Source organism: Leptodactylus fuscus, chromosome 7, assembly GCF_031893055.1.
Source record: "Leptodactylus fuscus isolate aLepFus1 chromosome 7, aLepFus1.hap2, whole genome shotgun sequence".
NCBI classification, from domain to species: domain Eukaryota; kingdom Metazoa; phylum Chordata; class Amphibia; order Anura; family Leptodactylidae; genus Leptodactylus; species Leptodactylus fuscus.
In genome coordinates, this window is record NC_134271.1 from 101,004,181 (window position 1) to 101,026,493 (window position 22,313).

At 41.5% G+C, this 22,313-nt stretch overlaps 2 protein-coding genes across 2 annotated transcripts; one reads left to right on the plus strand and one right to left on the minus strand.

Moving 5' to 3' along the window:
- Positions 1-2,756: 2,756 nt before the first annotated feature.
- BAG5 (BAG cochaperone 5) lies at positions 2,757-12,918 on the minus strand. Its single transcript, XM_075282680.1, has 2 exons — positions 12,724-12,918; positions 2,757-6,104 (listed from the first exon to the last, which is right to left on the minus strand). Exon 2 carries the CDS (start codon positions 6,072-6,074, stop codon positions 4,716-4,718), a length of 1,359 nt encoding a protein of 452 aa, XP_075138781.1. The 5' UTR covers positions 6,075-6,104; positions 12,724-12,918; the 3' UTR covers positions 2,757-4,715.
- Position 12,919: 1 nt separating this feature from the next.
- Positions 12,920-21,888, plus strand: COA8 (cytochrome c oxidase assembly factor 8). The gene is made up of 5 exons (XM_075282698.1): positions 12,920-13,092; positions 14,453-14,650; positions 16,210-16,273; positions 18,181-18,271; positions 21,744-21,888. Exons 1-5 carry the CDS (start codon positions 12,982-12,984, stop codon positions 21,829-21,831), a joined length of 552 nt encoding a protein of 183 aa, XP_075138799.1. The 5' UTR covers positions 12,920-12,981; the 3' UTR covers positions 21,832-21,888.
- Positions 21,889-22,313: the final 425 nt, after the last annotated feature.

Consider the following 22,313-nt stretch of genomic DNA (forward strand, 5'->3'; position numbering starts at 1 on the left):
TTAATTTCTATGGATGCCGGCATACGTGCACTACCCATTGAAATCAATGGGAGGGTTTTTTCCCTATTGCTTATACGCGCGTATCACATTGAAAGCAATAGGGAAAAACCCCTCCCATTGATTTCAATGGGTAGTGCACGTATGCCAGCACCCTTAGAAATCAATGGGATCTGGTTTTTACACGCTCATTGTGAACAAGTTTTACGTTCAGAATGAGCTATTCTTCTCCTACCTTTAGATGTCTTCTCCGTGCCGCCGTTTGTTAGCTATTCCTGGTTTTCTTCTGTATGTAAATGATTTTTCTTGCAGCACTGGGGGTGTCTCCTGTGCTGCTTGAAAAATCTCCAGCGCCACCTCATCTTCTGAAACACCTATCTACCGCATCCACTTCTGGCATTGGTCTTCTAAATCCCAGACATGTGCAGTCAGCTCGGTCATGGGGCTTCAAGCAGAGCCAACTGCGCATGTCTGTGGCCATTTACACGAGCATACTGCATAACGTGCAGGCACGTAGATTCTTATAAGCCCAGATAAAATTAAAAATCTCCCTCTGAAAAGTATCCAGGGTGGAGGAGGTCACTGGGGTTGGAGAGGTGCAGAAGTAATATAGAATGTGAGGTAAGGTAAATATCTTAACTGAATGGACTCTACCTATCCAGGAGAGGTAGGGCAGTACCAGGTAAGGTCTTTGAGGAGCTGTGGGATCAAAGTGGCATAGTTCCATTTGAAGTGGGCATCTAGAGAACTGCAAAGATTAATGCCTAAAGAGGGCAAATATTTATCCCTAGTCTAGAAGCCAACGTTCAAAGTTTAATTAGTTAAACAGCATGGTTGGTGGGACGTTACAGTGAGGAATTTTTGATTTAGAAGTCAATGGAAGCTGAGCTCCAGTGAAAAATCCCTGCCACTATACAGGGCACAGAAACAACAGCTTCCGGTTCCATGTAGTATATAGTACTGGTGTGGGAAATGTCCCAAACAGATGATCCATGTGCAGACCAGTTGTCAGCCCCCCACTGATAATATACAGTATTTCTAGCCTATCCCAAGACTAGGTCATATATTAATTCCTAGCCAACCCCTTTCACTACAGTTTTGTACACTTTTTCTGAAAGACTCTGTTTTAGGATCACATACAATATACTACAAAAAACAATACGGTCAACGTTATCTCCCCTTTACTTGAATAAATACTTTCATGTCCTCGGGCACATATGGTTTTATATACTGCTAGAAAGCCAACAGTGCGCTGAATTCAGTGCACTGTCAGCTTTCCCGTTATGTGCCCCGAGGTGCCGTTACCCATCTCTATCCACTGTCAGAAGGGTGTTCCTTACAGTTTAGCTGGGCTGCAAGAAACACCTCCTTCCTCAGTACTAGTTGATGGACGAGTACAGTCAGGGGGAACGTTCCTCACAGCTTAGTGTCATTGCTGGGCGGTAAGGAACGCCCCCTCTGATAGTACAAGGCTATAGAGAAGTACTGTCAGGTGGGGGCATTCCTCACAGCCCAACTAGACTGACAGGAACACCCTTCTGATAGTGGACAGAGATCGGTAACAGCACCAATATCTCCAGCCCGGGGGCACAGAACAGGAATGCCGACAGTGCGCTGAATTCCGCTCACTGTCAGCTTTCTAGCGGTATATGAAACCGCATGTGCCTGAGGACATAAAAGGTCCTCTTTACCTATAAAAGCCAGACCACAACAAAGTCTAAAGGGGCACCAGACTTTTTTTTTTTTTTAGCATAGGAGCCACTTCTTTTAAGTAATTGGCAGAGGTCCCAACAGTCATAGTCCCACCAGACATTAATGATTGACATGGTAAAACTCCAGAAAACGGACAATGCTGCAGGAAGAGCAGAAATACCTAAACTTTATTGAACTTGTATAACAAGAAAGCCCAAAAAGGAATCAAAGCAATGCTTCTTTTAATGACAGATATGCCAGTATAGCTGCTGGTTCCAGATTAGCAGCAGAAAAAAAAAAAACCTTACAATCACTAATAGATGGATTTGCACATTAATGCTGCAAGCCATACAATAAGTCAACAGCTGTAATAATGAGAGAGAACATTAATTAACACTTTTTTCACCATAGTCAAATATGTTGCTGTTTTTAATGTTTGGCGCCTCCTTGGGGTGCAGTGCAATGTAACATGCTTTACAAGTAAAATAGCATTGCCAGAACAAGGCCCTCATATGAAGAGTCCTCACTGACTGGCAGGTATTGCCTTTACACTTCGGAATACGTCATGCAATATAAATGGGAATGGTTTCCCTTACTGATAATTTCCTACCTATTAAATCATTGATATCATGATATGTTTTTACTGTGGTCATATATGCTGGTGGATGTGTAGAATTTATATAAACAGGAATCTGGTCCCTTTTAGGAATTTTTGAATTCAGCGCACTGTCGGCTTTCCTGTTCTGTGCCCCCGCTGAGGAGCTATCGGTGCCGGTACGGTAGCTCTTCACTGTCAGGAGGACCTTTCTGACAGTCAGTCAGGAACGCCCTTCCTTACAGTAGCATCTATTGTGCTGTACTGTGAGAGAGGGGGCATTCCTTACCATCCAGCAATGATGCTGAGTGGTGAGGACCGCCTTCCCTACTCCTGATAGTGGGTGGGCGTTCCTTACCGCTCAGCATCATCCCTGGGCAGTAAGGAATGCCCCTCTCACAGCACAGCGCAATAGATGCTACTGTGAGGAAGGGCGTTCCTGACTGACTGTCAGAAAGGCCCTTCTGACAGTGAAGAGCTAAGGTATCGGCGCTGATAGCTCTTCAGTGGGGGCACAGAACGTGAAGGCCAATAGTGCACTGAATTCAGCGAACTGTCGGCTTTCTAGCAGTGTATTATACTGCGTGTACCCAGGAGGTGAAAGGTCCTCTTTAAGGGGTGGAATAAACGCCCACCCAAAATTAAAGGGGTTGACCTGCATTAGAAAAAGGGTCAGAGACACTCAAGTGAATGATGCTAAACTGCTATACCAGACATCCTATGGACCAGTGAGGTGGGTTATATATATATTTAAAAAAAAGGCAAAAAAAACCCCATGTGTTTCACACTTTAGAGAACCATAAGCACATCGCATATGCTGCAGTTAGACTCCTTTCCACACTGTTAAGGGGTATTGTGGTTGCTGCTGGTTAGATTGTTAGAAATAAAAATAACGAGGCCACAACTGGATTATATTGAGGGCACAATAGGTAGTAACCAATGACGTCGGTTAAGTTTACTCACCTCCCCTGGGCTACCTCTAATTATACTCTGCAGTCTGAACAGACTCCAGTGTATAATAGTTCTTTGTGGGTGAAGAACCCAAAATCTCCAACATTTTTGGAAAAATGTGTAACGAACCTGGCTCAGTCATCCTTATTATGTTTGTTCTTTTTTAAATTTTACTGACATAGAGCCCACTCTGGCACATTATACTGTTAATAGGAACATTATACTGTGTGGAGAGGCTACCATCGGCTGTTATACTGCACGTAGGGACTTCTATGGGACATTATACTGTCGGAGGCCACTATGAGACAATATGTTGCAAGAATAGCTGCTATGGGACATTATTCTGACTCAGGATCTTTGGCATGAAGCGGCAAGGCCCCCCACTTGTCGAAGAGCTGGGGGCCCATGGTACCCATAATCCACCCCTGACTAGTCCAAGAATCAAACTCCCTGATAGCCAATCTGAACAATTGGCCATCAATATCTTGATTTCAGAAAATACCTTTAAAATATAATTCATGTGTGAATAGGTTACAAAATGTATAGCCTTAAAAAAGAGAATGTAATGCTTCATTTTCCCTACGGAGGTGCTGTGCAACAGAACACTAGCTGCCAGGTTCCTTAAAGATCACAGTTGAATGTAATGTGGTCACTTGTAAAGGGATCGTTGTAACAAAAAAAAAAAAAAGAAAAGGAATTTCCAAAAAAGAGACTTGTGTCTCTTCTCCTCCATCAGAATAATATAGATGGACAAGACACACGTTGAATCAAAAATGTGCAAGCAAAAAACACACATGCTGCAAATGACAGCAACTGATCAGATGACTTCTAGAAATCGATGGCTTATTGGCTGGAGCCCAATAATTACTATGCCCTATGTTCCATAAGGTTGTCCCCATGTGCCAGTACATGGGCTTCTAGGTCACCAGCTTTTTGGATGAGTTACTATTGAGCATGTTAATCATTTATGTGTAGGAATGCTTCTTTGGACAAAAAAAAAATCATAAAGACAGGAAAAAACAAATGGTCCAGATTTACTAACAGTTGGAGAGTGTAAACTTGGGTAGTTTCAAACGTTTTATGTCAGATTTATCACAGTGGCTGATGCTGGTATTAAATCTGGGATCTCTTTAGACTGTCTTGTCTAAGTTTATACCATCTTATAGTTGGTTTACTTTGCGTAAAATTCTGTTTCAATTTTGGGGCATTTCTGGTGCATCTTAATTCATTTAATCCACCATCTTTTTTATCAGAAATATTCTACTTAGAAAGTTCGAAAATTGTTTGCTCAAACTAGATGCAACACATTCATGAAAGGGTCTAGTCGTAACCACAATAGGAAATCTGGACCACTGTTTTACAAAGGAAATCTGGTTTTACACCTAGCTTTGGTGTACATTTCATATAAATTTGATAATGACCACACAATTTTATTCTTCCTACAATCATAAATTTTGTGCAGGCTTAGCTAAAGCCAGTCCTAATATTCCCATTCATCTGTTTTCATGTCCAGATAGCTCAGGATATTATTGGCGAACTTTACTGCTTGTTTCCTTGCGATTTTAGAACGTTCATCACCTTGTGAATCAATGGCATCCAGAGCGAGTAGTTGCTTGGTGAGGAGCTCTTCCAGTCGCATGTAGTTTTTATCTGCTCTGCTGCCGTCAAAGGACAGGACCTCTCTCTGCAGTTCAGACAGGCTGCCAAGAACTTTCCATACGGCAATGTGCGAAGGGTGATCTGGATTGACTGAATCGCCAGTGTTGTGCCTCCTTTCAAGAGCCTCCTTGAGGTCGATGTAAGTGATGACAGTCTGTACCTCCACCACTGCTCTCCTCCTTGCTTCTCGAATGCAAGGATTCTTCCCTACGCTCACTTCGTCCAATTGGGCAATAAGACTCTGAAGTTCAGATTTGGTCCCCAAGTGGATTTCGGATACATTGTTTTGTCTTTCCAATAGCCTAGCTTTTATGTCATCCAGTCTTTTGCGAATGGTTTCTATTTGGACTATGGACTGATTCTTAGCCAGGTCATAAGCGCTGGTGAAGTGGGCTTCCTCTTCAATGTCCAGAAACTTAAATAGGCTATTTATTTCTTCAACTACCTCTTTTCTGTATGTCCTCACTTCTACATGGCCGGAAACATCTAAAGCATCTAGTTCTGCAATGAACCCAGAGAGTATACAAGATAAGTGTCTGTAAGTTTCACAATCATTTACACCAGCAAGAAGAGCGATCAGACTGCCACGGGCCTTGTTGACTTCACACATAATAGAATTAATCTTAGATATGGATGGATGAGCATCTGTGGACAGGGGAAGTGCCAGTACCTGCTGCTTCAAACAGTTTTCAAGTATTTCCTGAATAGCAAGGACTTTAGTTAAAGTGCGATATCTGGCTTTCCTTAAAGAGGCTTTTCCCTCAGTCTTGACTTGGGTAAGTCTCATAAGAATGTTCTGAATGCCTTCTTCAAACTCCTCTGTGATACATCCTCTCCCTCCATATAAAGGACCTATTTGCTGAGCTACAAGATTCTGCACCTCCTTGAAAATCTGCTCAATCTCCAGTCTACAAGGATGGTTTGCAGTCTTCTCCAATTCCTTTAGAAGCCTCTCCACCTCCTCGGTTGCTCTCTTCCGGGCTTGCTGAATATTTCCCTTTCCTTCTGTGTCTATAGATTCAATCTCAAAGAGCTGTTTGGTCAGAGCTTTCTCTAACTTTTTGTAGTCCGGATCACTCTGTAAGCCACTGAAGCTAGTCACGCTCTGTTCAAGGTCTTTGACTCTCCGTTGAATCTCCTGAAGGGCTGTGATCGATGCATGTTGGTTACCCATATCCATACTCAGATAATCCTCCGCTTATAATCTGAACTGGAAGAAAGAAGAAGAGTTTTCAGTAACAGGATAATCACATAGGCCATACTAAAGTATCTTGAATTTCTTATCTTAAAGACCAATTCCAGACCATGCTGGTAATAACTTGTTAAAGCTGACCAGGCTTGAAAGGTGGCAACCATTTTTATGGGAAACACCTGTATGAAAGCTATTGTAACGTCTGTAACCGCACTACACTTTATACAAAGGACATTACTCAGAAGAGGTTATTAACTTCAGCCGTGGTATATAAGTTTGTACATTAAAGGGTACCAAGATCACTGCAGGCTAGAGAAGACATCAACCAAAGAAACAAAACAGAGGTCAACAACCCTTGTTGGCGCAATCATGGATAGCACAGTGGCTCAGTGGTTAACCCTGCAGCCTTGCACCACTGGAGTCCTAGGTTCAACATCTGCAAGGAGTTGTTGGGTGTGTTTGGGTGCGTTTCCTCTGAGTACTCCGGTTTCCTTCCACACTCCAAAGACATACTGATAGGAAATGTAGATTGTGAGCTCTATATGGGACAGTGACCACAATGTCTGTAAGAGCGCAGAGGAATATGATGGCGCTTTATAAGTGAGTAATATCTACCTGGCACAGGGCTCACTCAGCTGTGCTGCTCCAGGAGAGGAGGTACTGAATGAGGATGCATCAGGTGTGACCTTCTAGCGTCGGGGCATGAGCAAGCAATTGTTCTTATACCTTGAAGCAAGTGTAAAAATATAATATGGCAGCAGAACACATTAGTTGGGTGTTTGTTCATTTCTACAAGGCTGGACAGGTTTGTATGAATTTATTTATTTAACAAAAATGATTGGGCTGTATAAATGTCTGAGTCTACTCTGAATCCTCTGTTCATACCAAAGCTGATCGTATCACCAATTCATTGGTTTCTGATATGATTTGTGTTATAGGACTGTCATGTAGAGGTCGACATCCTTACAATTATTGCATGGCACACTGACTACTTTGTCTTTTTTTATTTTGTAAAGTGGCACACCATACAAAAAAGGTTGTCAACTAGGGTTGAGCCGATCTTGAAATTTCAGGATCATTTTTAAAATCCGATTTCCGATCATTTTCCATTCGAACCTGATCCCAATCCTAATGCAAGTCAATGGGATTTTTTTTTTTTTTTTAAATAATTGAAGATCGGATTTTAAAAACGATCCTATTCACCACACAGCATGGAGTCCAAAAATTGTTGATTTTTAGTTAAAGGTGATATCCAAGACCCTTTGGTCATCCATATCTGGTCCATGGAGGTCCAACACCTGGATCTCACACTGATCAGATGATCCAGTCACCCTCATGGGGATGGAAGAGGTATACATGGTACATGGCCAGGAACACATCTATTCCAGTTCAAGTGAATGGCAGCTGTACTACAGTTCCCAGCACCTCTGCTACAAAGAATATAGGCTCTAGACATTTCAACTTCTACCTCCCTGTTTCCAGCCATTTACCACGTATACAGCTTAGGGTGGGTTCACACCTGCGTCTGGCCTCCGCTTTCGGGTTTCCATCTTCTGCCAAGAGAAACTGGACAGGAGACGGAAACCCGGTAGTTAGTTTTCAAACCCATTCACTTGAATGGGTTTGCAAAGTGAAAGCCCGTGAGCATCTTATGCCTCTCCGCAGCGAGTCTGTTTTTATTAACCAGACACAAAGTCCTGCATGTCCAACTTTGTGTCTGGTTATACAAAAAACGGTTTCCCCGGGGGGCAGTCACTTTGCAAACCCATTCAAGTGAATGGGTTTGAAAACTGACCGCCAGGTTTCCGTCTCCTGTCCCGTTTCTCTCAGCAGAAGACGGAAACCTGCAAAGCGGAGATTGGATGCAGGTGTGAACCTGCCCTTACAGTACCCCAGAGGCTTTTGTCTCAGCTAATCAGTGCAGGGTCTGAGGTGCCGGACCCCAGTGATCAGATGGTGATTACTTATGCTGTGGATAGGTAATCAGAATGCAAACCATTGGGATCTTGGACAACCCCTTTATATATTTTCATAGTATATAGCATTAGGATTTACCAATAGTGACTAGTTTCCATCAAGTGATGTATGACAGAGAACCATGATGCAGATGTGAACAGAGCCTTAGAGACTTGGATCATGGATCAACTTACTTTGTGATCACTTTAAATCTTTTCATCCTATGGGATAAAGAAATGGCTGTACTCTAAGCTATGAGCAGCTATGGGCACCTATTCTTTCAAAGCACCTGCCTGGTTACTGTCTCATATGAGCTATTTATAGGACAATGGTATTTTTCATGTGACTATAAATTTTATGTTGCATATAAGAACAGTTACAAATTAAAATAAAACAAGAACCCCTGGGTAGGTTGGGGGGGCTCAAGGTTATTCATCGGTGTGGCTAGGGTGAGGGATTTTTAATTAAAATAAAAAGATATCGATTTAAAACAAATATAGAAATATGCAAGCACAGTAAATAAACTGCATGCTAAATTTAGAGAGATCCCAATGTATTTCTTGCTTGAAACAAGAAAATTGAAAGTCACATGCGAGTCAACCTGAAATAGCTGTAGCGGCTGATCTGCTGGCGATACAGTGTTATAATGCAGAGAAGTGTGTGCTTGCTTGGAATCTCGCTGCAGCGACAAGCTCTTAATCTGCAGGCGATGACTGCGGCTAGGAATATTTTAATACGTAAACCTCTGTCCTGTACCATAGAGCACGCACAGCATCAGCCAAGAACAGCTGTTCCCCCAGCAAGCCAGGACAGGAATATATATACTCCTTACTGAGGATATATGGCTGCAACTGAAGTCCTGGGGCAGGCAGTATACGTAGCTGCCCTTAGTCAATCTTTAGTAGGCCCGGCACTTGGGAACCTTAGCACAGCCCTGTCATGTCTAATACAAACAACCTCTGCAAAAAGTACCTAGAAAATAAAGTATAAAAAGTAAATATTATTTCAGCAGGGTGTAGTGTGTACACAGAATATGACTAGCTATCTAATAGATGCAGTATCTTCTTGGCTTTTTCTGTGACTACCATAGAAGTAAATGGAGAGCGATGTGCTTTTCTGTTTTTTTTCCACAAGCTCCATAGTCAATATTTCCCAGATTCATTCCAAATAAACTTGTTGCCACCTCCATAAACAGAGGGCATCGTCCACATGTGGTCCATTCCAAGGTTGGTGCATAAACTACAGGTGACACCTACTTAGGAACATATTGTAACAGGATTCCCTTTCTTACTATTTTGTTTTAGTCTTCTGAATTTAAATGTTTTATAACTTCTTGTATATAAAACATCTATATTTCTCTGCATCTAGTTAGATCAAGACAAGGGTCACTGAGCTCTTTGTTGTTCGGGTCCGTCAGGAGAGTTGAACTGCTACAACAGCAGTTACACATGGACAATGGCAGACCCCACTGACTGTAATGGGGTCCACCGATTCAAAGTCTGACTTCCCCACTGTCTCTCTCATCAGACCATTGCTAACAGCCATCTATTCCATAATATATAGGTTCACCAAATAGTTATAGGTTCCACACTCCTACAAACCTGAAGGCGCACATCTGCTTATATACAGTGTAATAAGGATTAGGATAAAGATCTGCTCTGCACACAGGTAGCATGACATTAGTAACGCAGGAATGTCCTGAAAGACATTAACAAGCTGTCAAGTTCACAAGAAAAGCAACCTGGTAGATGCTTCCTAACCTACCCGTGAACAGTGACCTAGGAGTTCTCCTCCAGACGGTGTTATAGAAGGACTATATGACAGCTTAGTGGACTCGCTGTCTGATCAGGACCTCCCTCAGGGGAATTCATACACCCTTAAGGGTCTGCTTCCTCCTTGCGTTCCGGTAGAGCCTGGGAGCATAGAAGCAATTATTTCCTAATTCTAGGGAGAGGATGAACTTGTCTTATATGATCTGGGTGGGGCGTCAGTCTAGGCGGAGTTTGAAGAGTTTTATTACTTATAGGAGTAAATGTAATTACGTTGCAGTTGGGGGAAGAGCCTTTTTAGACAGTCCGGAATTCACTGCCTCAGCCATCTATTGTACCACTAATAATAGTCTCTCAAGTGTTCTCTAGTTGTAGGGAGGGATCTCCACAAGGTTGTGTGAGAGGGGAATGATAACGTGAGACAGGACCAGTCAAATTCCAGGAGCCAAAGCAGTATGTAGACCTGACACACTGCCCCATTCACTTAAAAGAGCCTGAACTTCAATACCAGACACAGACCCTGTCACGAGTGACATTCTGGTAGAGAAATAAAAGCGTATATTAACGGTATGTCACAATGATATACCTGTAGTAGAGCCTTCCTCAATCATCTAAACGCACTGGCTTTTAGTGTAAGGCTGGGTTCACTTACTGTTGGATGTCTGTTCTGATAGTATCCATTCAAAAAAAAAAACAAAAAACAAACAAAAAAAAACAAAACGGACACTTATCATAACAGACATTAACTGACCTTAATGTGTCCAGTTTTTTAACTGATTCATTTAATGACATATCAGCATCAGTTAGTGTCCATTTTTATACTCTGTTTTTTTGGTTTTTGATTTATGAGCATGAGTATGTGCAGAAAAAAAAAAAAGGACAGTATAACGGACGCCCATCTGTTACTGTCCATTGCACATAGACCATGTTAGAAAATAACAGACGCTAATGGTACGTCATAAAACTGTTATTTTACGCAGATACAAGAGTCCTGAATCCTGGATTTTTGTATCCGCGAAAAATAATGGACACATGACAGATATTGGTGTAAAAGACACCAGATAAAATCCCATTGAAATTAATAGAACTTTTAATGGATTTCTGATGGTTCTGATAGTGTCTTGTAATGGACACTAGCAACAGTCACCAACAGTAGTGTGAACGCCCCCTAAGGCATAATATGTTATAGCTCAGTGTTCAGGACAGGCTCTATAGCTTGAGATGACAAGAGTGGGGAATATAAACCCCTCAATAGAGATCTCCCTGGGGAGCTTCAATCAAAATGCATGCTGTTTGCTGGTTTTAATGCAAATCGGCACAAAGGAAGCCGCCCAGGGTGTAGAGCCTCTCAGATTTTAGAAAGAATCTAAGTTAGCTGTATGATTCTCTAAGACCCCGCATAGGTCTTTCAACGTGTTTCCTCTGTAATAAACAGATTCTTCAGGAGAGAAAAAAAGTAAAGGCAATGTGCCTGAGATAAAGATAAGGTAGGGGAGAGTAGGAGATCCACAGTAAAAACTGCACTTCCCAGCATCTGGGTGGGGGTTTTTTTTTTCCCCACAATGTGTGGATCACATTAATGAAATCGTATACACTTTGCTGGCATTGTAAAATATAGTTTCTCTTTTCGTTGCAATTCCATTACATGGGGCCTTAGCTCAACATACTTTGAAAATTGTACTGGATGTCAATGGGGATCGTAGTAACTAGGAGGGCATTTTCTGGCTGTAATGGGCAGTACTTGTAATGTGCAGATTTTTGAAAACTAAGGCCGGGTACACACAGGAGTTTTTTGGACCGGATTTTGACGCTCAGGCCGCGTTAAAATCTGGTCCAAAAAACGGCTACCCATGACTGGATGCCGATGCAGTGCATACACTGCACCGACATCCAGTCGCGGCTTTCCGCTCCGGATTAGGCCCAAATGAATGGGCCTAGTCAGAAGGGAGTGTTGCAAGGCGGACGTCCGCTGCTGAATCAGCCGCGGAATCCGCCTGAAGCAAGGGCATGTCGCTTCTTTTTTCCGTGAGTGGGAACAAACCGCTCGTGGAAAAAGGAACCCATTGAATTCAATGAAAGGCAGGTTTTTTAAGCCGGATTTTGACGCGGATTCCGCGTCAAAATCTGGACCGAAAAACCCCGTGTGAACCCGGCCTAAGGCCCCACACTGCAGAGACTCAGCTTTTTGAGTTGAAGATTTTGCTGCAGTTTTTTGAGCCAAACCCAGGAGTGGATTGAGCAGAAGGCAGATGCATAAGAACTTCCTAGAAGATTTTCTTTGATGATATTTTCCATACCTTTAGTAGCCATTCTTGGCTTTGGCAATGTGTGGCCACAGCCTAAGGGTAAGGCCACATGTTGCAATAATTCAAAACACTGGAGAAAAACAGAGAAAAATGCAAGCTGTGTTTTTTACCTGCTGCATTTTTTTTCCAGTTGCGATTCATCATGTGGGGCCTTAGCGTAAAATAAAAACCGTCATATGGCCCCCATAGTCAGCTACTTGTGCTGGGTATGAGCGGCTGTACGGCAGCCACTAACTCCACAACGCTCCCTGTACTTTTGGATGAGAAAAGCACATTACAAATATCAGTCATTATCATGTGATATGGATATTCATCTTATAGAACCAAAACTGCCCCTCATAATGCTGATCACCAGGTATCTGATGGACAGATCCTTCAGCATTGTGAGGCCATGATGGAGAGTTACAGAGGTGTGGATGGTTATACAGGTAAAGGACTGCTTATGGATTACTAGCCCATTCACTGTGTGCTCTATGAGACATACCATCAATCTGGGAGATTACAAGAATCACATGATTAATCTCTCCTCATGTCTGCCCAGTAACTGCAGGTCTCTCAGCACTACAAGGCAATGACAGGTTGATGACAACATGGCAGCCGACTAACCTGTCTCCCCAGGCCTTGGGGATGGAGGGGGCCGACTCACCACACCTCTTCCAAGCTGCAAACACTGCCACGCCCCTTTTCGGGCCCCCGGAGATCCCACACAGTGGGCTCCGGGTCAGTGACGGGTCACCATGGCCCAGTCGTCTAGCTGGAAAAAGCGGTCTAAGCACTCCCTCATTGCCATGGCGACAGCGGAAGTGATTCTCTGCCGTAAAGTTGCGTGAGGGACAACCGGCGCCGCCATCTTTGAAGGGGGTAATGGCGGCGTCTTGTGTCCGAATGACCCGTCTTCGCCCTCAGACAGTACAGCTGCTGTTGTCCCGTACACGACACTCTGGAGACTCTGACCCAAGAGCAGCATCTGCTAAGGTGACGTCACTACTTGTGCATGCGTCATTCATAGGCTTTAATATTGCGCTTAGCTCCCAGAAGGCTGTGCGGCCATGAGGCTGGTACTGCAGTGTACAGACATGTGGGGAGCTGTGTCCTCAGAAGCGTCAGCCTAAACAGGCGGTGATGTCATGGCACTTATATAGCCCAACTTTCAATGGACACAAATAGATTTACATGTCAAGCTACGTCGCTGACTCCCACTATGCCCTCTTTGACCCCCATGTAATCTAACCCAGTCTCTTTGTGGCCACATACAGTACTAGTACTCTTCTGGGTGTAAACATACAGTGATGGCGCTTGTATAGGGTCCCCACACATTATAATGCTCATTTACAGGCACTGTCCCATATAGGACTCACATCCTATATTCTCTGTCAGTATGTCTTTGGAGTGTGGAAACCCACACACGAGCATACAAACCCCATGCAGATTTGATGGATTAGAATATAGGACTCTAACCCTGTAAGGGTACAGTATAATGCCCCCATAGTGCCCCAACATGCTATAATGTCCCCAAACAGAATATAGCCACATCGTATAACACCCCCTTATGCCATTTTACAAAAAAAAACAACAACTCACCTGTTCCCCTGAATGATGTGCAATGTAGTGATGTCATCACACCTGTGCCTATGCAGCCGACAGCAGCCTCATGGGGTGACTAGAGACCCATCGTGCTGCAGCTCCCTGCTTTTCCATTGTATTTAGCTATATCTATTTTGAATGGACATAAAAGTCTTGCACCCCAATGTTTTATGTTGGCGAAAAAAAACAGTCACTAACGGATAACAGAAATCAATGGGATTTTTAATGGTTTTATGACGGTTATGTTAGTTATGTTAGTGTCCATTGTGAATATTTTGCAACAGATGCTAGCAACGGACACTACTAACAGTAGTGTGAACTCCCCCTTAGATGTATTCATGTCAGGTTCTCCAGAATAGAATGGGAGCTGCAATGGCTATCTGCTCTAGAACATAAGGGGGTGCTCAACACGGGCGCCCTGATACCCAAGAATTATATTCCAAACACATTTTTGATGTAATTGATGAAATCATACAGTACTTCATGAGATGTTTTTTTCACGTTGGTGTAACATCTTCTCCAGCAGGTGGCACTTTTGCTATAGACTTGTATAAACATCTTTAAACAGTGTCAGTCTGAACTATCAAGTTGTAAAAAATGTGCAAAATGTACATGTAACAGCAGTGAACTTTTAAGATCCATGTCCAAAATATCTTACTAATATGTTTTAGTCTTCATTGTGCACTAGTACTTGGCAGATTCTTACATCTACTGTACAAAGAGTTGCAATGTATTTTTTTTCTATTTTTAGGTTATTAGCTTCTGCCCACCTGTGGACTCGAAATATGACTGGATTGGTCCTCCTGATAGATACTCCAATCTTCGACCTATAAAATACTTTGTTCCAGCAGATGAGTCTCCTTTGGAAAAAAAACTCAGGGAATTACGTCAGGAAACACAAGACTGGAATCAAAGATTTTGGGCTGTTCAAAATGTGACTTTCATTAAGGTAATAACCAGTCATATACAGAGTATGTTCTTATGTTGTGGATACTGAAAACCTCACCCACATAGATTGCTAAATAGATGAACAATTTTTCAGTTAATACCATAGTTTTACCCCTAAAACTGCTTAACCAGTGACAATCCTCTAAACAGGTGCTTGGTTTTATGGAAAAAATGTGTTTTTTTTTATTGGTGGTATTTTACCAACCTGAATATAGCGAGCCTGAACTGACAGGCACAAGATCTTTAAGTGTATGGTTGCGCTGAATGAATACGTATTTTCTTTCTGGATTTTGTGGGTGGGAAATCCGCAGGATATTATAGTACAGAGTGAATGAGATTTTAACAATCTAATCTACATGTTGCAGAAAACATCCATATGTAGTACAAATAGAAATTGACCTGAAGTTTGCATTTTTAATCTGGGGCATGTCAATTGCTGTGGATTTTGCAGCCATGTCTTACATACAGATTTCTTATAACGGTTAACATTTATCATAAATGGGCTTGTAAATAGGGGAAACCATTCTGATCATTACAAATATCTTGCAAAGCCTGCCCTTTAGGGCCCATGCACAGGAACAGTTCCAGAGACCTGGAACTACCTGACTGCAGGACTACTGTCCATTACAGTAATCATGATGGAGCAATAATCTTGTCATGATGCAGTGACACACAGCATCATAAGTGACTATTAGAAGGTGAGTCTAGGCCTCTGTACACCGTGCAGTCTGGGAAATACAGCCTAAACACACTATATTTTTTGGACCAGAACTGTACATATGCAGAGATCCATAATGACCAGGGTCTCCAGTAGAGCACCTATCTACTGGAAAGATGATATATGCTAGATCAGTAGATCTGGGACCCTTATTGATCACTAGAAAGGGCAACCCTGTTTTCTATTTCTTCATGACCACAAAACCAGAACTAGAAGGAGTTTGAAGAGAGTGCCCATTGAGTATGTACACTAACACTCTGTTCAAAGTGTAGGATACTGATGGAAAAAGTATGATTATTAGTCTGTGGTGTCGATCTATGGGGCCCCCAGTGATCAGACACTCAACATAATGAGGTTTATCACTTATTCAGTGGATAGGTGATGAATACTTCTGATTGGAATTATTTCTTCAAAATGGTTATCATACCATGGCTACATTTATGGCATGTCACTAAGATATGTCATAGTTCACTGATTCTGAGGGTCTGATTGCAGGGAATATGGGACTTCTGCACTAGTACAGCACATCGGCCCCTTGAAAGGTTTTCTCTGTATATTACTACCCTCAACCCAGTGCTGTGCAGGTACTGCAACTCAGACATAATTTCAGTGTTAGGAACAGAATTAATGCAGCATAGAAAAACAGCCTAACAGACTGCAGCCCCTTATTCTAAGAATTGGTGAAAGTTAATCAGGATGGCGCATTCTTAGTTTTAGTTAATAAAAACTGTAGAACTCCTTTAAAGTCAATGTTACTTCTACTGTTTGATATCCCAAAAGAATACCAGGGCTATATAGCTATCACATAAATATTATATTATTGAATATATTTTTCTTTTTAGGAAAAAGAAGAATTTATCATCTCAAAACTTAACGCCTTAGGTTTGGGACAGAGAGATGAAGAAGGTGAGATTTCTGGGAGGGTATGCTATCCCTTATTACGTCTCATTGCTCTATGAGTAATGGAATCTGATCCCATGTGTCTAAAAGTCTCAGTTCTCTTACATACTTACATATCTCTGGGCCTGACAGATCCTTAAATATGGGATGCCTTTAGGGGATATATGGAGCCAACGGGATGGATTGATTGTTTTTTGTTCGATCCCTTTATTTTTAAAGGGGTTGAGCCATGTGAGGAAACCCCTTTAATTATCTTATCCTCCTTATCCCCTTCTGTGCTGTTACCATCTTTACAAATGGGACTGATGTAGAAATACCACAATGGCTAATTTCAGGTTTTTTACAATTGTCTTGCAGTAGAATTAACCTTTTAAGGGTGCATTCACACTACGTTTCCTGAAGCTTATTCTGAACGTAAAACACGCATACGAGCGCTCCCCATAGAAATGAATGGGCTGCTTCTTTCACTGCGAGCAGTCCCACTGAAGTGAATGGGAAGTGCCGGCGTGTACGGCTCGGCATGAGCAGAGCTTGCCGTATACGCCGGCACTTCCCATTCACTTCAATGGGACTGCTCGCAGTGAAAGAAGCAGCCCATTCATTTCTATGGGGAGCGCTCGTATGCCGGCTCCCATAGAAATGAATGGAGCTGCTTTATACGCCGCTTATTCTGAACGTGTTTTACGTTCAGAATAAGCTTCAGGAAACGTAGTGTGAATGCACCCTAAGGATGCAACCTTGTTTGGGCGATAAGGCTCAGTAATAGAGATGACTGAACACTATTTGAAACAGCTGTTGCGAATAGCACGCTCCCATAGAAATAAATGGAGCGGCCAGCACGCTGGGTGTTAAGCGGCCGGCCACCGGCAAAGTCTGCGTGCCGGCCGCTTTTATTCATTTGTATGGGAGCGTGCTATTCGAAACAGCTGTTTTGAATAGTGTTCGCTCATCTCTTTTTATATCCCAGAATTCCAGGATTGATAACTTCTTATTTTTCTGTCGGCATAGCCATATTAAGTGAATTCTTTTCATGACAAGTTCTTTAATTTTTTTTTAGATGGAAATATTTTGGGGTATAAATAAAGTTTTGTTTAGCTTTACCATTTTTGGGGCTACTGCATGAAAAAATTTCTATTTTGTCACACTTTTTTCTGTTTCTGTGACATTTACTCAGCTTTTAAATGACATAGTAATATTTTAGGTGGGTCAGTAATACCATATTTGTTTCGGATGTGTTATATTTTACCTCTTTTACTACATAAAACTTATTTTTATAAAATATTATAAATAAAATAAAAAGACAAAAAAACCCACTATTAATTAATGTTGGGATATTTTATGTATTTTTTAGTATGCAATATTTATCATATATATCATATCAAAAGAAATAACATTCTATTTTGATAGTTCAAAGCATGTGGCAATACCTAATACTTCTTTATTGCAGTATATTTTGTATTACTGTAAGAGTGTGCTAGGTCCTGAGTCGATCATGATCGTCAGGAGGCCATGATGCTGTTCTTTCCAAGAATGGCATCACAGTACCCAGAATTGATGTTACAGATACTCCTGTGCCTGCTACATCCCAATGCTATACTATCAGTGTATTAATATGTGGCTTTTATTCCCTTTATGCAATGAACACTCAATAAATATGACAAATATCATAATATGGCATGTTATATTTCCAACTGGTGACTCCACAACTATTGCAAAATTACAACTAGCATACTGAGACAACAGACTTGGAGCCACAATGTGGAAATTACTAATTCAAGGCAACAGTAATGTGTTATTTCTGTGGGGTTGATAAATTATGATAACTATTCTCAAATTGTTGTCTCTTCATAATGATTAATGCATACTATACAGAATCCACAGTCCTTGCCAAAAATCTTCTCTGCCCTTCACAGGCCGGAAAAGAACATTGGATGCAGAAGTGATGGCAGATTTTTACAAAGCTTTTCTAAGCAAGAACTTTGTGAGACATGCACAATATAACAGGTACTTTTATGCCTTATAGGCCTGCAGTAGACAGTTTACAATAAATGATGGGATGTTCATCTGATGGTTGAGATGAAGGTATACAAAACATTATGTACATAATGGCGTCATTATTTTTCATTAAACGGTTTCCATCCACATGTGGCAAGCTCACCCAACTGGATCACTCAATTCCAAACTATCTGTTAGAGGTTACTAAATCTCACCACCATTCTTTCCTCTTATTTTCTGTGTGCTAGTGCTACTGCATTCCAGACTACTCCTAACTTAACAATACTGTGTTTTGCCCCACTCTTTCCACAACATGTGGGACCACTACTACTACAACTACTAAGATAGCAGCTAATGGGTCCCAGCACTACATTAAAATGAGGAGCGCACTGTGGATGAACAGGAAAAAAGTAGAACACTAGGTGACCAAGGAAAGACATATGAGACAAATCACAGGTTTTCGTTTTTAACGTGTTCTTGCCTGCCTGGACATATGTCCCATGGAAAATGCATGGATGGTTTATTATCATACCTGCCTTCTCAGTTTCTGTACACACATAGCCATGATGCAGCTCCTCTTCTGGACAGTTGCTCATGAGATCTGCCGGGGGCCAGGAACTGTATGAGCTGCTGAGTCCTAGAGGACCCAGATCAGCTCTGTAATTTAGCTGCATTTGTGCTGTCACTGGGGCTAACTTATCAGCCTCAATTTAAGGGAAAATCTGGAATAAGTCTGATCAGGGAACCCATCTGCCTGAGCCACGTGCCTAGGTGGATCCTGTTCATACAAACAGGAAGTAAGACCATGTGTCATATGTGGGTATAAACTGCCATTTGGCTACACAGGCACAGAAGACAAGGAACGCTATTTTGTTTTTGGAACAAACATGCAATTTTTGCAGACCCCCTGAAATACCAGTAAAGAGGAATCCCCTGACACGTGACACCATTTTGGAAACCACTGCACCACTGAAGGAATTTATCCAGGGGTACAGTGAACATTTTTATCCCCAAAGTGTTTCATTAATTTATTGCTTTTTAATTTATTATTTTTTACCCAAAATTGTTATAGCGCTCAAAGCCACATGCACTCACACTGCAATGTGTGTAACTGCTGTGTGCTAAATCTCCAGTGTATTTCTGTGAAATGCATCTTCAGACTGTCCCCTCCCCTCAGCCATCTGCTTGTAAGAGCTGAGACTCTGCACTGAGAGTTAGGAGACAGACTGTATAAAGTGGTGCTTGAAAGTATATGAACCCCTCAGAACTTTCTATATTTCTTCAAAAAATTGACCTAAAATTACATCAGATTTTCACACGTCTTAAAACTAAATAAAAAGAACCAAAACAAACAATTGAGTAACAATATTTTTTATAGAGGAGAACATAGTACCCCATATTTTTTATGTAGATTGTGAGCCTCATATACAGCTCATAATTTACATTTTTTTTCTTTATCAGTATGTCTTTGTAGTATGGAGGAAATCCACACAAACACGGAGAGAACATTCAAACTCCTTGCAGATGTTTTGTCCTTGGCAGGATTCAAACCCAGAACTCCAGCGCTGCAAGGCTACAGGGCTAACCACTGAGTCACCTTGTTGCCCCTACAGTACCCATATTTGTGAGTTTCAAAAGTATGTGAACATTTAGAATTAGCAGATAACTGGAAGGTTAATTTAGGTCAAGTGTTTATCATCCCATTAAGTGAAATCACGTGCGAGTGGTCAACCTGTTTTATGTAAAGGACAGGGATCTCTCAAATCCAATGATAGGATAAATCCCCCCCCCAAAAAAAACGGAGGAACCAGCGCTGGCCCAGTATGAATGTCTTTATGGAAGCATAACCTACTATGCGTTTTGGGCAAAACAGTGTATAAAATTGATGTATAGCACACGTACAAGCTATGCAGATACTTATAGGCAAAGAACGGGTGGTAACCTGCCCCCTGAAGTCACAGGGGGTCGGAACTAAGGGCTCGTTCACATCTGCGCCCGGTCTCCGTTCTGCAGGTTTCCGTTTCCTGCACAAAACTGAGCAGGAGACGGAAAGCTGCAGGACTCTTTCATACCCATTCAGTTGAATGGGTTTGAAAGATGTCCGGCCGTGAGCGCCGGTGAGCGTTTTATGCTCTCCGCCACGAAACCGTTTTTTTTAGATCGGACACAGAGTCGGACATGCAGTATTCTGTGTCTGGTTTTAAAAAACCGGTTTCGCGGCGGAGAGCATAAAACGCTCACCGGCGCTCATGGCCGAACCCGGTCTGACAGCTTTCCGTCTTCTGCATGCAGCAGATGGAAAGCTGAGAACGGACTCCGGGTGCTAGTATGAACCCAGCGTAAGGAGAAATTAAGGGGGGAGAAAAAGAAAGTAGAATCTGTATAAATAAAGAAAAAAAAAACTGAACAGAGGATTTATATGAACAAAGAGAAAGGGGTAAAAAACTGAACAGAAGATCTATAAAGTCAATTCCTGCTATTTGTTGAGGGTTATCAGTTTGGCAAAAAAGAACAGGATTAATAAACAAGTAGGGAAATAATAGGACCTATATAATGGAAGCCCTATCTCCATATGGTAATGATGGAATTTATCAAAGTCTGTTCTTCACAACACCTTTGTGTTGTATCACATTTGTATCACAGCACAAAGGAGATTAATGAGGCCTTCACAAGAAGAGTTGGTAATGCTCCTCAGGATATGGAAGAGATTCAATACTGTTATTTCCCTTCTCAGGAGTCATCAGCCAACAAAGATCACATCAAGGCCTAGGCCTATAGTAGTCTGTCATGTCACAAAGGGTCCAAATATTTCATCTGAGCAACTAAAAGCATTTCTCATGTTTATGTTTACGAGTCCATTATGGTGTGCATAGCAAAGAGAAAGCTGCTGCTCTCGAAAAGGAACATTGTCGTCCCTCTGCAGTTAGCCAGATGAAAAAAAAGGTGCACATACTTTGGTCACTCACAGATATGTAACATCGGATCATTTTCTCTGTAAATAAGTGATGGTCTAATATGGTTCTCTTTATCTACTTATAGGACTTGTGTGCAAATCTGATGTACTTTTAAGTCAAATTCATGCAGAAATGTAGAGCATTCTCAATGGTTCCCAACCACGTGCAAGACATACACAAGCTATATACTTTATTCTTTTTATTAGTTTGCGTTTCCTTACTATGATTGCTTCTTGTATGTGACTACCAGCAGCATTTACAAATAAAACAGGTTGTCATTGTGTTATGCATCTATAGGTAATATATATTTAGGTTGCTATAAAAAGGCAATGTATTTATAGGGATTTTATTGAAGACATTACCGTTGTGAAGGCGCTTGGCAGTGCGGCAGCTATTACATAATTTATATAGAACAAATGAAACCTGCATGTTGAGGCTGATTTAATATCCTGCAGTGCTTTATTGTCAGAAAACAGTATATTATATAACTAAATGAAAACTTCTATTATTTTCCTTGTTTATTTCAGAGAATGGTACAAGAGGAATTTTATGATCACATTTCTTATGGGACAAGTTACATTACAGAGAACGTTGAAGAAGATTGGATGGAAATAGACTACATTGGAAAAATATTTTTATAAAAAAAAATATATAGTAAATTACAAAAATACATGAACCTATGTCTGTTGTTGTTACCTTATTGTTTGAAAAATATTTTTTAATGCTGGTACAGATTACTACACTATTATCTGAGACATTCTCGCCCCTTCCTTACAATTAACATACATATACATCTTAAGTTGAAAGGAGCTCCTGCAAAATACTGTACATTTACATCAAGGTGAACACATGGGCACAGGAGCTTAACCCATGCAATTGTTGGGGGAAACGTCCTGTAACTGATAACCGAAGTCCCACTGGAACAGCTGGAATTGAGAATAATTCCAACCTCTGTCTTTTAGCCCCTTAAGGCTGAGGACCCACATTGCGGAAACACAGCTTTTTTTGTTGTAGTTTTGCTGCAGGTTTTTTTGAACCAAAGTCAAGTATGGCTACAAAAGTAATGTGAAATATATACCACTTTTTCCCATAAATAA

Excerpts from the sequence above, each read along its gene's own strand:
- COA8 (XM_075282698.1), top strand. The coding sequence starts at position 12,982 with ATGGCGGCGTCTTGTGTCCGAATGACCCGTCTTCGCCCTCAGACAGTA. Across the intron at positions 13,093-14,452 it reads CAAGAGCAGCATCTGCTAAG|GTTATTAGCTTCTGCCCACC; the intron begins GTGACGTCACTA and ends TTCTATTTTTAG. Across the intron at positions 16,274-18,180 it reads GGGACAGAGAGATGAAGAAG|GCCGGAAAAGAACATTGGAT; the intron begins GTGAGATTTCTG and ends TGCCCTTCACAG.
- BAG5 (XM_075282680.1), bottom strand. The coding sequence starts at position 6,074 with ATGGATATGGGTAACCAACATGCATCGATCACAGCCCTTCAGGAGATT.